The sequence below is a fragment of the Pongo abelii genome, chromosome 3 (genome assembly GCF_028885655.2).
Source record: "Pongo abelii isolate AG06213 chromosome 3, NHGRI_mPonAbe1-v2.0_pri, whole genome shotgun sequence".
Lineage (NCBI taxonomy): Eukaryota > Metazoa > Chordata > Mammalia > Primates > Hominidae > Pongo > Pongo abelii.
Genome location: NC_071988.2, coordinates 150,677,760 through 150,699,322, shown reverse-complemented (window position 1 = coordinate 150,699,322; position 21,563 = coordinate 150,677,760). Strand labels below are relative to the sequence as shown.

The 21,563-nt window shown below is 38.4% G+C and overlaps 1 protein-coding gene across 12 annotated transcripts in view; it reads right to left on the bottom strand.

Annotated features, from left to right (window-relative positions):
* C3H4orf33 (chromosome 3 C4orf33 homolog) overlaps positions 1–21,563 on the bottom strand; it is a 38,743-nt gene that overhangs the window by 1,735 nt on the left and 15,445 nt on the right. For 3 of the 12 annotated variants that reach the window (XR_008524761.2, XR_008524763.2, XR_008524762.2), the window contains exons 4-6: positions 21,294–21,345; positions 20,980–21,179; positions 3,879–4,236 (exon numbers count right to left, since the gene is read on the bottom strand). Coding sequence is in view for 8 of the 12 variants with exons in the window: in XM_002815141.5 (XP_002815187.3) it covers positions 18,864–18,969; positions 20,980–21,179; positions 21,294–21,345 (358 nt within the window). In the remaining 4 variants the exon portion in view is untranslated. Of the gene's footprint in view, positions 1–3,878; positions 4,237–18,003; positions 20,661–20,979; positions 21,180–21,293; positions 21,346–21,563 lie in introns of those variants that run through there. The other 9 variants (XM_054554500.2, XM_063723662.1, XM_063723661.1 and 6 more) reach the window with 5 other exon arrangements.

The following is a 21,563-nucleotide window of genomic DNA, read 5'->3' as shown; positions in this document are numbered from 1 at the left end:
CCGGGCGTGGTGGCACATGCCTGTAATCCCAGCTATTCGGGAGGCTGAGGCAGGAGAATCACTTTAACCCAGGAGGCGGAGGTTGCGGTGAGCCGAGATCACACCTTTCACTCCAGCCTGGGCAATGAGAGTGAAACTCTGTCTCAAAAAAAAAAAAAAAAAGAAAAGAAATACATGAAAGATGGAACATTAGGGCAACAACAAAAGACATGGAAATTTTATTTTATGCCTTATTTTATACCAGGAAGTTGACATCAATGTCATTAAGGTTTGAGGTTCTGATTAGTGGAACTTAGAGAGATTAGGGAGAAATGAAAAAGAATAAAGAAATGTTATTTTTTTCTGTGATCCCTATAAGGTTACTCAATACGGAATCAATGAAATTTCTGCAGCTTTGATTAGACAGATAGATGATAAGTAGATGACAGATCAACAGAGAGAGAAATGGGTAGATAGATAGACAGACAGATAGTGATGTGATAATGATTCTTCACTTAACCAAACTTCAGTCAGGCTCTTAAACCTTTTCCTAAGTCCATCTGTATTTCCTTGTAAAATTCACTTTTAGCAAGAACCCTCTACCCTGGATGCCTCATCATCCTGAATGTCTCATCTTGCTGGATATCTGATAGGGCTCCTCATCCCTTGCTATTATATGAACATGATGGAAATTGCTGTTTGGGGATTGCTTCTCATCACATTCCATCCCCTTGCAATTCCTTCAGTGGTTGGAACACAGACTATTGGGGGCAGAGTGCCGACCTGGCTCCCCTGCTCTGAGCCAGGCTATTCTGATTTCTCTACACCTCTTGTGTCTTGACCTGTAACATGGGAACATTAATAATAAATGGCTGTTATTAATGAATACATGTATGCGTTAGAATGCATCATAAGCACTGTGTGAATATTGGCTATTATTGTTTCTTCTGTATTCTCTACAGACTCAATTTCATTCATTAATCCCACTATTGAAGAACCCTAAGTTGGCCCAAGGCTTCCCTACAAGAAAGCACAGTGTGATTAAGATCTTGGCTCCTGTCTTCTGTGGCTCGGTGGTGACACCTGGGGTGCTGTACTCAGTAGTGGGAGTTCTGGGTCAGGGGAAAATATGTATCCTGAACAGGTGTGACAATTTGCTGGCCAGAGGAGCTGGGCTGGATCACAATTTCACCAGCCATATATTAAAGTCCTATTGCTCCACATTCTCACCAGCATTTAACATTATTTGATGTTATACTTTATTCCCTAACAGGAATATATTTTATTTATAGGACAGAACGGTTATTTGTGAGTTAGAACATTTTTCATATGCTTATTTGTCTCTTCAGTTTCCCTATCTATAAAGTGCCTGTTCATTTCGTTTGCTAGTTTTCCTGTTGGTTTTCACAGCTGATTTGTAGGAAGCCTGTATATTGCTTACTGCTTCCAATTGTTGTGTGAGTTCTCTCAATCTAACCTCTTTCTTTCCAGTTTGTCTATCACTCCTTCCCCTGAACATAGAGCTGCTATTCCACTGTAGTCAAATCTAATAATATTTTTCATTCTGATCAGAACTTTGGGGTCTTAATTAGAGAATCTCTTCCCCTGCCCAATATCACAAAGATGTTTCACCATATTTTCTCATTTAAGTTTTTAAATTTTTTTAAGTTTTATTTTTACATTGAAGCTTGTAAAGCCTTAGTCCGTTCCCATTTTAGAGGGAAAGGTGACTAGGGAGAGGATAGAAACAAACAGATCATCTACTATACTCAAAATTGATTTTGGGGTTAAGAGTTCTAAGGCAAAGGTTCTTTATCTTCTTCTATGGAAGAGAGGGGGACAATGTTATAGAGGAGAGGGTGAAAGATAGAAGAAAGGATCATGGGATGACTCCATCTGGGAAAACAGTGACAGGAGGTGGTTTCCATGTCTCCAGGATTCTTGTGGCCAATCTTTCTGGATCAAGCCCATGAAAGGATGCCAACTAACTGGGCAATTGTTGGAGCCACTGACACTGTTTAGATATGCCAGCAGCCACAAGACCCAAAAGCCTAGCCCCAATAATTAAATTGACACAAACTGTTACCATATGGTGCCAGAAAGAGCCAGGATGGGGACAGAATCTGGTGGCCCAGTAGGGCTGTTGGCACGTGTGGTGAAACCTAGCCAGGTACTTACTGGATATCTCATTTACTTCACAATCATGTGTCCCCACATTTTAGGCAGTTGAAATGTGTGGGTCCCTCTTATGTATTATAATGAAGTTTTACAAAAATTAGAGACCTTGGTATTTAAAATTTTTTTTCACAGTGAACATAGTTCCCAAGAAGTAAATTTCAGACAAATTGTAAACATCATATATAATATTTTATTTATAATTTTTGGACAATCAAGGAAGGAGGGAAGATGTTATAAGTAATAGTCATGAGAATGAACTCTAGTACAGCTTCCTGTGCTAGAGTCTCAGCTGTCATTTATCAGCTCTCTGAACTTTGGCAAGTCACATAACTTCTCTGAGTCTCAGTTTCCTCATTTATAAAATAGGAATAATGAAAATACTCACCTTATAAGGTTGTTCCAAAAAATTAAGTGAGAAAATGCATATAAAGTACTTGGCAATAGTAAGTGCTCAATAGATATAAAATATTATTGTTTACACAGTACCTAGTCTATACCAAGCATTTGTAGTACATTATCTTGCATAAAATATATCTAACATTTATTTGATGCTGTTTTAAAATAAATTTAAGAGTGCTCTTTTTGGTAAATATTTCTTCATCATAGCTTAACTTTGTAAATAGGTGTGTGATTTTTATAAGCAATTTTCAAGATTGTTTTCAAGTCTTTTGCTAGCCAATAAATAATTACAATTAATATTCATATTTGTGTCTGGTTTGGGGGGAGTTTTTAGAAAATCTAAACTGAAGAGCTTAAGATTATTTAAAAAACCAAATAAAACAGATGAGTAAATTAAAACATCTGTTAAAGAACAACAAAAAAAGGAAGATGAAGTGATCCCTAAAAACTTTTAGTCCCTAAAAAAAAAGAAGCTATCATGAATTTCTACAAGAATATTTGATATGACATCGTATTTGATATGACACTGTAAACCTAAAGAATGACAGAAAAAAGTCATTCCAAAGCACTCAATCAATTTTCCTATCCCCATGTAAGTCTGGGTTAGAGTTAGGCTATGATGTGATTTTTGAAAACTTGGTAAAAACATATTTACCTAACAGAGGCATATTTTCATATCTGGATAAAATATGTGCTATCCAAAATATGAAACTTAATTCTCTATAGTTAAAGAGGAATAAAAAAAGGAATTATCATAATGTGCACACAACTGCTTTCAAGTTATAATACCAACTCAGTGTCATTTACTCTACTGAACCCACCTCATCATTATTAAACACCTTCAACATGCAAAATATATCTGAAGGACTCTCAAGAACACAAAAAATATAAGGCAATTTAAAAATATTTTAGGCAAGATGGCCGAATAAGAACAGCTCTAGTCTGCAGCTCCCAGCAAGATCCACGCAGAAGGCGGGTGATTTCTGCATTTCCAACTGAGGTACCTGGCTCATCTCATTGGGACTGGTTAGACAGTGGGTGCAGCCCACAGAGGGCAAGCAGAAGCAGGGTGGGGCATCACCTCACTAGGAAGGACAAGGGGTTGGGGAACTCCCTCCCCTAGCCAAGGGAAGCTGTGAGGGACTGTGCCATGAGGAACAGTGCATTCCAGCCCAGACACGATGCTTTCCCATGGTCTTCACAACCCACAGACCAAAAGATTCCCTTGGGTGCCTACACCACCAGGGCCCTGGGTTTCAAGCACAAAACTGGGCAGCCGTTTAGGCAGACACTGAGCTAGCCACAGGAATTTGTTTTCATACCTCAGCAACACCTGGAACACAGCGAGAAGGAACCATTCACTCCTCTGGAAAGGAGGCTGAAGCCAGGGAACCAAGTGGTCTAGCTCAGCGGATCCCACTCCCACGGAGCCCAGCAAGCTAAGATCCACTGGCTTGAAATTCTCACTGCCAGCACAGCAGTCTGAAGTCGATCTGGGATGCTCAAGCTTGGTGGAAGGAGAGGGAGTCTGCCATTACTGAGGCTTGAATAGGCGGTTTTCTCCTCCCAGTGTAAACAAAGCCACTGGGATGTTCAAACTGGACAGAGCTCATCGCAGCTTCGCAAAGCTGCTGTAGCCAGACTGCCTCTGTAGATTCCTCCTTTCTGGGTAGGGCATCTCTGAAAGAAAGGCAGAAGCCCCAGTCAGGAACTTATAGATAAAACTCCCATCTCCCTGGGACAGAGCACCTGGAGGAAGGGGCCCTTGTGGGAGCAGCTTCAACAGACTTAAACATTCCTGCCTACTGGCTCTGAAGAGAACAGCGGGTCTCCCAGCACAGCGCTCGAGCTCTGCTAAGGGAAAGACTGCCTTCTCAAGTGGGTCCCTAACCCCCATGCCTCCTGACAGGGAGACACCTCCCAGCAGGGGTTGACAGAAACCTCAAACAAGAGAGCTACAGCTGGCATCTGGCAGGTGCCCCTCTGGGAAAAAGCTTCCAGAGGAAAGAACAGGCAGCAATCTTGGCTGTTCTGCAGCCTCTGCTGGTAATACCCAGACAAACAGAGTCTAGAGTGGACCACCAGCAAACTCCAACAGACCTACAGCAGAGGGGCCTGACTGTTAGAAGGAAAACTAACAAACAGAAAGGAATAACATCAACATCAACAAAAAGGACATCCACACAGAAACCCCATCTCAAGGTCAACAGCATCAAAGACCAAAGGTAGATAAATCCATACAGATGAAAAACCAGCACAAAAAGGCTGAAAATTCCAAAAACCAGAACGTCTCTTCTCCTCCAAAGGATCACAACTCCTCACCAGCAAGGGAACAAAACTGGACAGAGAATGAGTTTGATGAATTGACAGAAGTAGGGTTCAGAAGGTGGGTAATAACAAACTCCTCTGAGCTAAAGGAACGTGTTCTAACCCAATGCAAGGAAGCTAAGAACCTTGAAAAGAAGTTAGAGGGATTGCTAACTAGAATAATCACTTTAGAGAAGAACATAAATGACCTGATGGAGCTAAAAAGCACAGCACAAGAACTTCGTGAAGCATACACAAGTGACAATAACCAAATTGATTGAGCAGAAGAAAGGCTATCAGAGATTGAATATCAACTTAATGAAATAAAGCGTGAAGAAAATAGTACAGAACAAAGAATGAAAAGGAACAAACAAACCCTCCAAGAAATATGGGACTATGTGAAAAGACCAAACCTACGTTTGATTGGTGTACCTGAAAGTAACGGGGAGAATGGAACCAAGTTGGAAAACACTCTTCAGAACATTATCTTAGAGAACTTCCCCAACCTAGTAAGACAGGCCAACATTCAAATTCAGGAAATACAGAGAAAACCACAAAGATATTCCTTGAGAAAAGCAACCCCAAGATACATAATCATCACTGCCAAGGTTGAAGTGAAGGAAAAAATGTTAAGGACAACCAGAGAGAAAGGTCAGGTTACCCACAAAGGGAAGCCCATCAGACTAACAGCAGATCTCTCTGCAGAATCCCTACAAGCCAGAAGAGAGTGGGGACCAATAGTCAACATACTTAAGTAAAGGGTGTTCAACCCAGAATTTCATATCCAGCCAAACTAAGCTTTATAAGGGAAGGACAAAAAAAAATCTTTTACAGACAAGCAAATGCTGAAAGATTTTGTGACCACCAGGCCTGCCTTACAAGAGCTCCTGAAGGAAGCACTAAATATGCAAGGGAAATACCAGTACCAGCCACTGCAAAAACGTACCAAATTGTAAAGACCATCGACACTATGAAGAAACCGCATCAACTAACGGGTAAAATAACAAGCTAGCATCGTGATGACAGGATTAAATTCACACATAAGAATATTTACCTTAAAGGTAAATGGGCTAAATGCTCCAATTAAAAGACACAGACTAGCAAATTGGATAGAGTCAAGACCCACTGGCGTGCTGTATTCAGGAGACCCATCTCACATGCAAAGACACGCATAGGCTTAAAATAAAGGAATGGAGGAATATTTACCAAGCAAATGGAAAGGAAAACAAAGCAGGGATTGCAATCCTAGTCTCTGATAAAACAGACTTCAAACCAACAAAGATCAAAGGAGACAAAAAAGGGCATTACATAATGGTAAAGGGATCAATTCAACAAGAAGAGCTAACTATCCTAAATATATATGCACCCAATACAGGAGCATCCAGATTCATAAAGCAAGTTCTTAGAGACCTACAAAGAGACTTACACTCTCACACAGTAATAGTGGGAGACTTTAACACCCCACTGTAAATTAGACAGATCAACAAGACAGAAAATTAACAAGGAAAATCAGGATTTGAACTCAGTTCTGGACCAAGCAGACTTAATAGATGTCTACAGAACTCTCCATCCCAAATCAACAGAATATATATTCTTCTCAGCACCACATTGCACTTATTCTAAAACAGACCGCATAATTGGAGTAAAACACTCCTCAGCAAATGCAAAAGAACAGAAATCATAGCAAACAGTCTCTCAGACCACAGTGCAATCAAATTAGAACTCAGGATTAAGAAACTCACTCAAAACCACACAATTACATGGAAACTGAACAACCTGCTCCTGAATGACTACTGGATAAATAACGAAATGAAGGCAGAATAAGTTCTTTGAAACTAATGAGAATGAAGACACAATGTACCAGAATCTCTGGGACACAACTAAAGCAGTGTTTAGAGGGAAATTTATAGCACTAAATGCCCACAAGAGAAAGCAGGAAAGATCTAAAATCAACACTCTAACATCACAATTAAAAGAACTAGAGAAGCTAGAGCAAACAAATTCAAAGGCTAGCAGAAGACAAGAAATAACTAAGATCAGAGCCGAAGTGAAGGAAATAGAGACAAGAAAAGAGAAGAATCAAATAGACACAATAAAAAATGATAAAGGGGATATCACCACCGATCCCACAGAAATACAAACTAACATCAGAGAACACCATAAACACCTCTAAGCAAATAAACTAGAAAATCTAGAAGAAATGAATAAATTCCTGGACACATACACCCTCCCAAGAATAAACCAGGAAGAAGTCAAATCCCTGAATAGATCAATAACAGGTTCTGAAATTGAGGCAGTAATTAACAGCCTACAAACCAAAAAAACTCCAAGACCAGATGAATTCACAGCTAAATTCTACCAGAGGTACAAACAGGAGCTGGTACCATTCCTTCTGAAACTATTCCAAACAATAGAAAAAGAGGGACTCTTCCCTAACTCATTTTATGAGGCCAGCATCATCCTGATACCAAAACCTGGCAGAGACACAACAAAAAAAGAAAATTTCAGGCCAATATCCTTGATGAACATCAATGAGAAAATCCTCAATAAAATACTGGCAAACCAAATCTGGCAGCACATCAAAAAGTTTATCCACCACAATCAAGTCAGCTTGATGCAAGGCTGGTTCAACATGTGCAAATCAATAAACGTAATCCATTACATAAAAAGAAACAATGACAAAAACCACATGATTATCTCAATAGATAATAGATGCAGAAAAGGCCTTTGATAAAATTCAAAAACCTTCATGCTAAAAACTCTCAATAAACTAGGTGTTGATGGAACGTATCTCAAAATTATAAGAGCTATTTATGACAAACCCACATCTAATATGATATTGAATGGGCAAAAGCTGGAAGCATTCCCTTTGAAAACCAGCACAAGACAGCTGGACGTGGTGGCTCACGCCTGTAATCCCAGCACTTTGGGAGGCCGAGGAGGGTGGATCATGAGGTCAGGAGTTCAAGACTAGCATGGCCAAGATGGTGAAACACCGTCTCTACTAAAAAGTACAAAAATTACAGCGTGCCTGTAATCCCAGCTACTTGGGAGGCTGAGGCAGGAGAATTGCTTGAACCTGGGGGGGCGGAGGTTACAGTGAGCCAAGATCATGCCACTGCACTCCAGCCTGGGTGACAGAGCAAGACTCCACCTCAAAAAAAAAAAAAGAAAACCAGCACAAGACAAGGATGCCCTCTCTCACCACTCCTATTCAACATAGTATTGGAAGTTCTGGCCAGGGCAATCAGGCAAGAGAAAGAAAGGGTATTCAAATAGGAAGAGAGGAAGTCAAATTGTCTCTGTTTGGAGATGACATGATTATATATTTAGAAAACCCCATCGTCTCAGCCCAAAATCTCCTCAAGCTGATGAGCAACTTCAGCAAAGTCTCAGGATACAAAATTAATGTGCAAAAATCACAAGCATTCCTATTCACCAATAATAGAAAAACAGAGAGCCAAATCATGAGTAAACTCCCATTCACAATTGCTACAAAGAGAATAAAATACCTAGGAATACAACTTACAACCAATGTGAAAGGCCTCTTCAGGGGGAACTACAAACCACTGCTCAAAGAAGCAAGAGAGGGCACAAACAAATAGAAAAACATTTCATTCTCATGGACAGGAAGAATCAATATTGTGAAAATGGCCATACTGCCCAAAGTAATTTATAGAGTCAATGCTATCCCCATCAAGCTACCATTGACTTTCTTCACAGAATTAGAAAAAAATACTTTAAATTTCATATGGAACCAAAAAGAGCCTGCATAGCGAAGAAAATCCTAAGCAAAAAGAACAAAGCTGGAGGCATCATGCTACCTGACTTCAAACTATACTACAAGGCCACAGTAACCAAAACAGCATGGTACTGGTACTAAAACAGATCTATAGACCAATGGAACAGAACAGAGGCCTCAGATGTGTGGACATCTACAACCATCTGATCTTTGACAAACCTGACAAAAACAAGCAAGGGGGAAAGGATTCCCTATTTAATAAATAGTGTTGGGAAAACCGGCTAGCCATATGCAGTAACCTGAAACTGGACCCCTTCCTTACATCTTACACAAAAATTAACTCAAGATGGATTAAAGACTTAAACATAAAACCTAAAACCATAAAAACCCTAGAAGAAAACCTAGGCAATACCATTCAGGACATAGGCATGGGCAAAGACTTCATGACTAAACACCAAAAGTAATGGCAACAAATGCCAAAATTGACAAATGGGGTCTAATTAAACTAATGAGCTTGTGCACAGCAAAATAAACTATGATCAGAGTGAACAGGCAACCTACAGAATGGGAGAAAATTTTTGCAATCTATCCACCTGACAAACGGCTAATATACAGAATTGACAAGAAACTTAAACAAATTTACAAGAGAAAAGCAAAGCCCTATTAAAAAGTGGGCAAAGGATGTGAACAGACACTTCTCAAAAGAAGACATTTATGCAGCCAACAACATATGAAAAAAAGCTCATCATCACTGGTCATTAGACAAATGCAAATCAAAACCACAATGAAATACCATCTCATGCCAGTTAGAATGGCGATCATTAAAAAGTCAGGAAACAACATATGCTGGAGAGGATGTGGAGAAATAGGAACACTTTTTTTTTTTCTTTAAGACGGAGTCTTGCTCTGTCGCCCAGGCTGGAGTGCAGTGGTGCGATCTTGGCTCACTAGGAACAATTTTACTTTGTTTTTGGGAGTGTAAATTAGTTCAACCATTATGGAAGAACGTGTGGCAATTCCTCAAGGATCTAGAACTAGAAATACATTTGACCCAGCAATTCCTTTACTATACACCCAAAGAATTGTAAATCATTCTACTCTAAAGACATATACACATGTATTTTTATTGCAGCACTATATATGATAACAAAGACTTGGAACCAACCCAAATGCCCATCAATGATAGACTGGATAAAGAAAATGTAGCACATATACACCATGGAATACCATGCAGCCATAAAAAAGTATGAGCTTGTGTCCTTCGCAGGGACATAGATGAAGCTGGAAACCATCATCCTCAGCAAACTATCACAATAACAGAAAACCACACACCGCATGTTCTCACTCATAAGTGGGAGCTGAACAATGAGAACACATGGACACAGGGAGGGGAACATCAGATACCGAGGCATGTTAGGGGGTGAGGGAAAAGGGGAGGGAGAGCTTTAGGACAAACACCTAATGCATGCAGAGCTTAAAACCTAGGTGACAGGTTGATGGGTGCAGCAAGCCACCATGGTACATGTATACCTATGTAACAAACCTGCACTTTTAGCACATGTATCCCAGAACTTAAAGTAAAATTTAAAATAAATAATAAATAAAACAGCAAAGCAAGAAAATCATATATAGATAGAGCCAGAGACACAATGAGACTGTCATTCTCTAGATCAAACACTGTCACATGTCATCATACTTGTAATCCAAAGCATCTTAACTTACAGATGAGGAACAGAGCTACATACTGTGAAAAGGGGTCACTTCCAATGAAAAATTTTAAAATCTTAGTATCTCTATATGTAAGTCATCTATCTCTGTCTATCTATCTATCTCAATGTATCCACCTACCTATCTATATTATTTGTTTTATTCTCAATTTATAAATCAAACTAAATCGAAGATTGTTACTCTCCTTAGTTTTTAAGATACATCAGAGACACATTTGGGTGTGAGCTACACCTCCAAATCTTCTCTAGTCACTAATTATTGAGGATTTTTGGATATAACAAGTTACCCAAAAGATAATACTGTGAACACTCAAGTGTTTAAAGCTTGTTTTCTATAAACAGCATAAATTAATGGATTTTGAACTTTTGTGATTAGATAAAAAAAATTATTAAAACAATATATACACTTAATACATGTGATGCATTCTGATATTTTCTATTTACTTCTCTGTTAGATACAATCCACTAAAAGATTCTATAATCCACTCACTAATAGGTTGGTAACCTGGATTTTGAAAAGTCACTGATAAATTACTCTATTGTTTTTGAAAGAAGATAATCTTCTCAAGAAAAAGAAGGGTGACTTGTCACTGTTGCAAAGAGTGTAATATAATGAAAGGAAAACAGATTCATTTACAATCTTTAGATTTTCTGCACAAGTGGACTATGAGATGACCATTCAGAATAAATTTTTACTAAATCCATCATATTTCTCATATATAAAGATAAAAGGTTATTATAGTTATTGCAAGTTATTTAAGGGTATGAAGTTTTGCTTGCCAAAGGTTCCATGTCTTCTGAAGCTTATCTTTTGATCTTTGATAAAAAACAAGCTAGTAAAAGCATTTAGTACAGATGAGGCCTGGGATTTCTTTCTTTCTAATATTCCGGAACAATATGATACATTCCCTAACAATAATAAATGTTAAGAGAGTTGCATTCAGATTAGCCACTAGTCCACACTACAATAATGATTTTCATGTGTTACACTGCTGCAACAAATAGCACTCTAGAAGGGCTTAGGGGAAAAAATGTGGCTCCCTTAGTGAGTGGCTTATTAATAAGGAGTGGCTTGAATACTCATCTTCCATATTATGTACTACCACATAAAAGTGAAGGGCTTATGAACCTCTTTTCTCTTCTATGCTGTTTTTATTTATAGAATCAGGGAGGAAGAGATCTTGGTTTAATAGTTTTATCTTGTATTATTTTATTAAATATGTTTTTCTCGCCATTTTCATACTCTTCTCCTTCTCGAGTGCCTATAATATGAATATTTGTTCACCTAATGTGGTATTCTATACATTCTGTAGGCTTTCTCCATCCTTTCAAATATGTTTTTCTTTCTTTTGTTCTTTTTTTCCTTTCTTTTTCTTTCTTTCTTTTTTTTTTTTTTTTTGTATGTGCCTGTGTTATTTCAAAAGATCTGTCTTCAAGTTCAGAAATTATTTCTTCTGCTTGTTCTAGTCTGCTGGTGAAGCTCTTGATTGTATTTCTTTTTTATTGCATTCATTGAATATTCAGCTCTAGGATTTCTGCATAGTTTTTAATGATATCTCTTTGTTGAATTTCTAATTCAAATTATAAATTGTTTTCCTGATTTTGTTGAATTATCTGTCTGTATTCTCTTGTATCTCACTGAGTTTACTTAAGATTATTATTTTGAATTCTTTTTCTGGCATTTCATATATTTTCTTACGATTGGAGTCTGTTCCTGGAGAATTATTGTTTTCCTTTGGAGGTGACATATTTCCTTGCTTTTTCATAGTTGATATGTCCCTATGTTGATTTCTACACATCTGGTAGAAAAGTCACTTCTTCAATTTTATGGGGTAGGTTTCATAGAAAAAGAGCAATTTGTATTAATGGGTCTTAGAGTGTCAGTTGGGTGGGGTGTGTTGGCCTTCATTTTAGGTGGATGCAGTAGTGTAGCCTCCAGATAGTTTCTTTAACTGAAATCCACACTAGTGGTGTTTGCGAGTTTCTCAGTGGCCTAAGCTGAGAGAATTTGTGGTGACAGTGGTGTGCCTTTGCTGGGATTGGGCTCACCACCCTGTTTCTCTGGTCAGGGGTACATGTATGCACACAGTGGGTCAGCCACCTTGGGGTCTGTCTTGCTATGGCTGAACCCATAGGGCTGTTACACTGGCCAGAAGCACAGACAAGTGGCTGCTTGGTTGGCTCAGGGGCATGTCCACTGGGGACAGCCCATGGGGCTGTTTCTCAGGTCTGGGACATAGGCTCTTGGCTGCTTGGCTAGCCTAGGGATGAGACCACCTATTTTTCAGGTCCTTATTGGGAGCACAGGGCCAGTGGGAAGGCCCAGGGGTGTGTTTGTGATGGGGTTAGGGGAGGATGTGAGGGTGCAGGGCTGTTTCTCAGATTCTGAGTGTGGGCACATAGCCGACTCCACTGGGTGTATCAGCTGCTCGGATGCTCAGAGACCTCTCCCACTTGGAAGAAGGCATGCAGCAGTTTGGCTGGCTCGAGGGCAGGTTCATCCTGGGAAGGACTGGAACACTGTTCCTCCTGCCTTAAGCATGGGTGGGGGTTGGTTTCTCTGCCATGCAAGACCAGAGTCACAGCCAGTCCTGAGCCCAGACTCCCCACAGCTGGGTTGTGAGGTTCAATCACCCATGTGGGTTAGGCACAATGAAGATGGAGCCCCAGTGCTGGAAAAGCACAGTGGCTACTGACCTCAGAGCAGGACACACTCCAGAGATGGCTCAGGTCTCAAGATGGCACCATGCTGCAGCATTTTGGCTCACAGTGGGTGAGTAGGGGTGGGGAGTATACACCTTGTACTCCTAATCCAGTGCAACACAGCTGCATAAATTCCCTGCAGCTCTCCAAGATGGACTCGGGGCTTACAGCAACTATGGGATTCTTCTGTTTAAGGACTATAGGTGTTTGTGGTGGCAGTGGGGCTGGGGGACAGTGGGAATCTCCTGCTTATCCTTTCCCCACATGTGAAGTCTCTCCTGACTCCAGGTATATCTGATCCAGGCAGAGAAGATGAAGCTGCAGACAACAGGTACCTCCACCTTACCCTCCTAGACTTCCAATCACTACTCCTCCATCGCACTCCAGCACTCTCCCTTCAACACTGTAGTCAAAATCTTAGCTGTTTATTCATTGCCTTTGTCCTTTATTGTGGTGGGAATGAATGCCAGGTGTCTCTAGTCAGCCATCTTGCTGACATCACTCTCAATAGCTTTATTTTGTAGATGAGTAATGAAGACTAAGAAAGGCAGCAGCATAGTAAATAAGTGCCTTCTCTTGAGAATCAAATTCCCTGGGTTCAAATCTGCTACTTTTTAACTGTATGATCTTGGGCAAGATACTTAACTCTGTAGGTCTTAGTTTCATTAACTTTAAAAATAAGCATTCCAAGAGTATCTGACTTTCTTTGAGATTGCTGTAAAAAGTAAGGGTAAAGTTCTTAATATAGTTTCTGAAAAAATAATAAGTATTCAGTAAGTATTAGATATTTCAATGAGGCAACTTGCACAAGGTCAGGCAGCTAAAAGGAAAGCCCAGTCTATTGTCGGAGTATGAGACATTTGGTGTTTCTGCTGTGTATACCAAAGCATACTAATTATATTTAGTGATATTAATGATATTAATAATATCACTAAGTAATATTATCTTTTTGCCATTTTTCAAAAAACTAATTCAAAAACATATATTTGTATTTAGCATAATTTTTATTTCTCTGAATGCTCAGACTTCAATTTACAGTTTGGTTTTCTATTTCAGCAAAGCTATCTCTTCAAAATATATACTCTAGGTACTGCAGTGCTTTAGGGTATTATTACCAACATGGGTTTTCAGTGTACTATTGAGTCAGAAATGCTGTTTAACGGAAATTACAGGTGATAGGCTGCCAAAAGAAAATAAATTTTTACTAAACCTTGCATTCTCTGCGAATTTTTCAAGAGTGCAAAGTAAAAAATTTACAGAACACCCAAAGCTCTCTCAGGAGCCAGTGATGTAGCTACATATTATTTCATTGTAATTCAAATAAGTAGTAAAGTGAAATGTCATTTGACAGCATTTTCTATTTCTCCTTTATATTACATATTAGATTTATAAATATCAGACAAAAATTTACTCGTGGATCCCATTGTATGGAAAAGAATATGTTAATTACTGGTTATTTATTATGAAATAAAATAAAATATGCACAGACATCCCTCACTTTTCATAGATTCATGATTTCTGGCTTCCTATATTCCTCATACATGTGTCATCTTAGCTTCAGGGGTAACTCTTTTTACTATTCCTTCCATGAAAAATGATAGTTGGTAAAAAATAGAGTTACAATAGTCAATTTTATAAGTTTTGCTCTTTCAGAGCAAAATTAAGATAAGAAATTATCAGAAAATGAGTAGGGCCCAGGAATGGTGATTTAACAAAAAATATGCTACACACATACACAGCACATTTTATACTCTCCCTCTCTTTCTCTCTCTATATAACATATATGATATATATATGTTGATATATAAACATATGAGATATATATATGTTTAGTTAGAAGATTCATTAGGCACATATTCCTCTTGGACTTAGGTGCCTTAGGCTGGATACCCCTTCTACCCCCGACAAAAGCAGAGGGTTGTTTGCAGTGCATTAATTTTGGAATGTGATTCTAAGGAATGGGATTGGGAACTTTGGAAAAATTAAATAAAGCAAGCCAATCTAAGATTGTATTTTTAAACTGATCAGTACTGTAGGTAACTGAAGACCCTAGTGGAGTCCTACTGGAGACCACTAAGGAACTATATGGAATGCACTTCAGAATTGTCTGCCCAAAGGACAGAAAAGGGGAATATTTATCCACTGAATCCTGTCCCTACTGTCAATTCCCTCAAACTTCCAGGTTTGCATATATGTCAGAGTAGATTAGCAGATTTCCACAGGTGTTTCACATAACTGAGGTGTCAGAAAAGCACTAATACAGAAATCTAGAGATACATGGGACAAAAGAGGTAAAGTGCTATCAAAGAGTAAAATGGGTGAATTGAAAAATGGCCTAAGAGGATGTGAGGTAGGACACAAGAGATATTAAATACAGTCCACTCCTTGCAGCACTCAGAGCCACACACATTCCACATTGAGTCCAATCTGTCACAGTCTTCAAGGAAGTGGGCAGCCATTACACAAATACTAAATGCAAAAGATTTAGTGGAACAAGTTATAACTGTAACTGATTTCAAGTCTATAATTGATAGTTATCATCTCTCTCTTCCTTCACAAATTCTGTATTTCTCTCACATTTGGCCAAGCTCTTCAGTAGGTTCAAGCAGTTTGAATGGTGAGGTGACCTAGACCTTCATCCTCAAAGGGTCAGAGTCCTTAGTTTCTTTACCTTGTCAGGCTGTGGTTGCTACAGTCGCCCATTTAAGGTTATCACTTGACATTGAAGCACCAAAGGCTGCCTCAATGAATCCCCTAGGAAGGACATACTCTATACTGCTTCCATTAATAGTTATAACTCTAGCTCTGCATGGTAGCCTGCTTCTATTTGCCTGCTGAACAGTTGACATGAAGAGTCATTATGACTAGATAGCTTTCATAGCTTCAGGTACCTCAGCTGCACCTCAAGCCAGTCTACCACTCCATGAAAGTTTTAATAACTGTGAAGTTACTTATAGCACAGCCATTACCACCAACAATGGGGTCCTTGTCACCAAATGCCCTGTGATACAATTCTAGATTCTCATCCTGATGAACGGCTTTCTAGGGCTGCTTTAGGTAATCACTGACTTAGCCTGGGTTCCCCATGAAGCAAACATAGGACAATAACTTCCAAAGAGGTTGACTGTAGTTAAGTAATTCCAGAGAGGAGAGAGGTACCAGGAAGAGCAAAACAGAAAATGATGGAAATGAAGGAAAGATAATGCAAAAGTGTGTTACTAGCTGGCCACTGTTGTGGGTAATCAGGGTGGGATCATTTTAAGAGAACTTCTGAGGAGCTGTGTGGAAGGGACCATACAATTGTTAAACTGAGGGATGTAACAGAGAAGTAGTTATCCATCAGTTCCCACCCTCCTTGGTCAAGAGGTGCCCCATGGGGTGTTTTAGTCCCTTCACACATCCAGGGTAGTTCATGTGTGAGAACGGCTAAATGGGTTCCTGCAAGTGTTCCACACAGCAGAGGAAGCAGAGAAGCCCTAGGGGCAGGAAGTAAGACATACATAGTACAGCTGAGGCAACTGGCCAGTCAGTTCACTGTATGCAACTGATTGCTGGAGTAAAAAGTTAGGCTGAGAGGATAGGAGGTGGGTCAGAAGAGCTATCTAGGACACAGTGAAATAAATGCTCTAACAAAGCAATGTGTAAAGTATTATGGAAATTTACATGGAAAAGAAGAGACAATCCTTAAGCTTTGAGGCATGAGAAAAGGGCTGAGGGCTTACTGTAATTGCTTTATCCACTTGCTACCCTTTCTTTTTCAATATCAGATTAATTATGCTCATTATCTTCTGTCCTCCAAAAGCCTAACATTTAAAAAAGGAGCAAAAGGAGGAGAAGGAGGGGAAATTAAATGTTTTTTTTTTTTTCCTGTGGCACAAAACCTTTTTAACGTTTAAAAAAAGAGTTTGGAGCCAAAAATAAAAGGCATATTTTCCTTCAGACTGTGACTTACACTTTCCTGGAGCTGGGAAAAAGCATGAGAACGCACCTGAATAAATATGCACACTGCGTAATCTATTTAGGTGGTGAGAAGAGAGAATCTGCTTGACACTGCAGTGAACAATTCAAATCACAGCAAAGAAATGCATTTATGCATATTTTAAACAAAAGGATGATTATTCTTTCATGGTCCTGAAGTTGAAAAACAAATTTGAAATGGCTACTACAAACACCCACTCTCAAATAAAAGTTTCTTGGATACAGGTTTCTAGGCTATATCATTTGTACCTGACTAATGGACAAGCTTTCCGAAATTCTGTAGTTGATATGCATGTTCCTTTCAAAAGAAAATGTTTACATAATGTATTTTTGCTTGCTTGGTATTGGAAGAAAAGGAAATGTCTTATCTAGATGAAAGAAAGTTAAGAGATGTTTAAAAAACATCTAAACAAATTTTAAAAAGATACACGTTAGGTTTGAGAAAGCTCACAAGCTACAACATTCAAATTCAGTATTTTATATTTTTGTGATTGTATCTATCATATTTGTGCTTCATTTTTATCCATATTATAAATAGTTATGATTTATATCTGAAACTGTAATTCATAGTGTTTGATTCACTTCTAAAATCAAGATACTCTAAAATATATCTTGTTTTTATTTTGATAGTTTTATATGCATTTATAAAATTATTCAGGTAATTTATAAATAAATCATCCTAGGTTATTTAAAATATGCCATTCGTATCCAAAACAGGCAGATCGTTTCTATATCAAATTAATTAGTTGCTATTATCAGTTTTAAGAATAATTTCTCAATTTATCTAAGATGCCTAACACTGCCACCATGATGTGTAGTCAGGATACTTAATAATACCTTTTGTAAAAGTTAGCATTTATCTTACACCAGCTCTCTTTTTAGATAGAGAACATATATAAGAAATGAGTAAGTCGATAAGCACTAGTGATTGATCAATGGAAACATATAAACTCAATGTAAACTTGAAGTTAATTCAATTTAATTTACAGCTTATTTTATAATAGTATTTTATTAAGGAATTAATTTACATATAGTAAAATCACAAATCTAAACATACAGCATAAGGAATGTTGACAAATATATGCAGCTACATAACCATCATCCAGATCAAAATACAAAACATTTCAATCACCCCAGAAAATTTCCTCAGGCCCCTTTTCCATTCAATTTGAATTCTGTGCCCTCACTCTAAGCAGCCACTGTTCTGGTATCTATCATCGAATACTAGTTTTGCCTGGAAGTGGCTTTAATATAAAAGTAATTAGATAGTATGTTATGTCTGGTTTGTTTTGCTCAACTTAATGTTTTTGAGATTCATACAGGTTGTTGCATGTATCAGCAGTCCTTTTTTAAATGAACAGTATTCCACTGACTATATTGCAGTTTGTCTATCCATTTTCCTATGGATGGAAATTTGACTGTTTACAATTTTGTGCTATTAAGAATAAAGCTGCTATGAGCAGTCATTTTTCTGGGGTATATATCTAGGAATGAAACGGTTGAATCACAAGGTAGTGCAAGACAGTGCTCTAGGTAGCCTTGGACAAACTCAATTGTTCCCCCTTTTTCACTTGTAGTTCTCAAGAATAACTGTACTGTGTGCTGGGAATGTAACATCCTGGACTGACTCTGAGAAACACTGTGACTTTACAGATGAAATTATCTACAAAGAATCATATATTTTCTTGTTAATCATATAAAATTTGCCACAGATACTATATTTTCAGTGACTTCTATGAAAATATTTGTCGTTGAAATGTATACATGACATCTTAAAAAAATGATATTTATTTTTTGTTTATCTTAAAAGGTATAGAGAAAAAAATGATCGGTATGGTTATCTATTACTCCTATATATCATATTTCTCTATTAGCCACAGGTCTGATTCCGGTTGTTTCCATGCTTCTCCAAGCAGTGTATTAAAACTGAAAGACTCGAAGTATTCTAGGCGATGGCTAAAAGCAAAGAAAAAGAAGGTGGGAATTGAAATGAATTATGCATTTGTGAAATAGTTGTCCTGAAGGGCTATTTATTTTGTCACAACTGTAATATGACAACATTCTATTTTAAGCAATACTAAAGGTAAGATATATTTTATATGTACAGTTTTCTCACTCTAGCTATCAAACACTCAGCTCTGAAAACATTCACCTGCATCTCAAAGCACTCTTCTTTCAATTCTGCAAATAACTCCCTCACAGCTGAAGGGAGAAATCAGTTCTCAAAACATGACTCATTCCATCCAGCTTTAAACAAATCATATTATGCTCTTGCATATGTTTTTATATTCAAACTTTGATATAATTTATATCAGTCATATAAGCAATTGTTTTGAAAAGTTTCAGTTCCATTGATAAGATAGACTTCTTAATTCCCTTCTCTGCTGAAGCAAGAGAGGTTAACGTAAAAGAGTATTAATCCCAGTTCTTTTCTTTCGAGGAAAGCCATTTAACTACATTAAGAAGCTTTCTCTTGTGGCTTAATGAGGAGAGAAAGGCTTAGCTAACATGCTGCAGTGGAGCCCCACTCTGTAGGAAGTCTCTCTGCCTAGGCTCTGTCCTGGCCAATGTATAATCATACTTCCACCTAAGATCAGCTTCCAAATAATGTATGAATGAAGAGCCTGAATATAGGAAGGTATTAGCTGATGAAAAGCCAGAGAGACATGATGTCTTGATATGAGGACCTTGAGTCAGTTGCAACTACATGTTTGTCTCATTCTGCCCACCTGGCCAGGATAAGTCAGTTTTTGAGTCACAATTGTCAATCCCAGAGTAAGAGATTAAGGAAAAAACAGTGAAGGATAAGAAAAAGGAAGGGGAAAAAAGACTAGGTAAAAGCTATGTCAGGATTGGGGAGAAAGGCAAAGGGAAAAGGGGAAAAAATATCAAGCAAAATAAGGAAATATGCTAGAAGTGACAAAGACAAAGAAGCATAAAGTAAGAGCATGACAGGAAGGAGAAGCAAACAGGGAGAGGAAGGACGATGCAGCACATTCCACAGGTTAAAAGGCAGGAATGTCCATCTACCATAGTGCAATGCTCACTAGGATGTCTCTGTTAGGTTCTTCCAAATGCCCAGACTCATGAGACTACCTTGGCCATAGTGAGTATACCTAGAGAGATACAGAGCAGCAATCACAGCTTGCCCCAGGACAGCATCTGGCTTCCTCCCTAAAGGAGTAGTCCTTGCAGAAGTCCATGAAGCATTCATAAGGCTGCCAGGAGCTCTAGTCCGCCTATGTGAGAGCTACAGGTGCAAGGAAACAAGACTCAAATTGAGAAAGCATAGCAGATACCTTGGCTCAAATGCCTGCTGCCCCATGAGAGCAATATCTCTTGGAATAACTCCATAGCCATAGCTTCCAGGGTTCCCACAGGGAACATGACTGTTACAAGGGAATCCCAAAGCCATGCTGTCTCCATCATATATTTATAGTTCATCCAAAATTATTCTCAGTCCAGATGTAATTTACCACTTAAGGGTCATTTTTATCATAAGCAGTGTTGCCTAGAAACAGTCGATATTTTTATCCTTATGAGATTACCGGAAGAGGAGAACTAGAGAGATAACTGAAGATTAGATTTCCTTGTAACAGGGGACCTTTTGTTCACACCAGGAAACTGATGCCTCTGGCCCTTTAGCTCTGAAAGAAATTTTAAAGGAATTTGTGACCATACTTCTATATCAGCTATTGCCAACATTTACTTTTCTCACATGCAAACAACACTTTTCTCATACCACTATGGAAAAATAAGTGCTCTACTGACAGTAGTGAGAGAGATTATGTCAGTCCAAAGTTTACCAAGTATTTTCTGAGGACCATCAGTGAACATTGGACTCTACTAGGTACTTGTGCACATATGTCATCTTCTTTGATCAAAAATGTTACTTCTGTTCCACTAAGAATTAATTTCAAAAAAACTCGTATATTTGGAACATATCTTCATTTATTTTCTACTTACAAATCAGGTTTTTGTCCTTGTTGCAGTTCATGCTGAGGTACAGGGTAAAGAGCTTCATAACTTCGTTTATCTTCTGATCCATGAATTGCAAACGAATTGAATTTTGTCACATTTGGTGGAAAATAACTCCAAGGGAGATAAGCTTTGCCTTCCCATTTTGTCTCTCCTCTGGACACTCTGAATGATAAAGGAAGTTCTTGCTACAGAAACAACATGTGAAACACAAAAGATAAAATTGGGCTTACACTTTAAACACAGAAATATGTGTATCACTGTGTACGTAATGATTTTGCCTCCTATTTTTATTTACTTACTTTCCACACATTTCTTCTTCCAGAAAGTAAAAGCACTAAATGCTGTCCGTGGCTGTCAAAATTAAGATTCCTCATGAGTGTTTGAAAAACATAAATGTTATTGTCTTCACTATCCTTTATACATGGAATGTGTGTGCTTGCAACTAAATTTCCAAATAATTAAAAGATGCAGGCTGAGCATGGTGGCTTACGCCTGTAACCCAGCACTTTGGGAGGCCAAGGCGGGCGGATCACGAAGTCAGGAGATCAAGACCATCCTGGCCAACATGG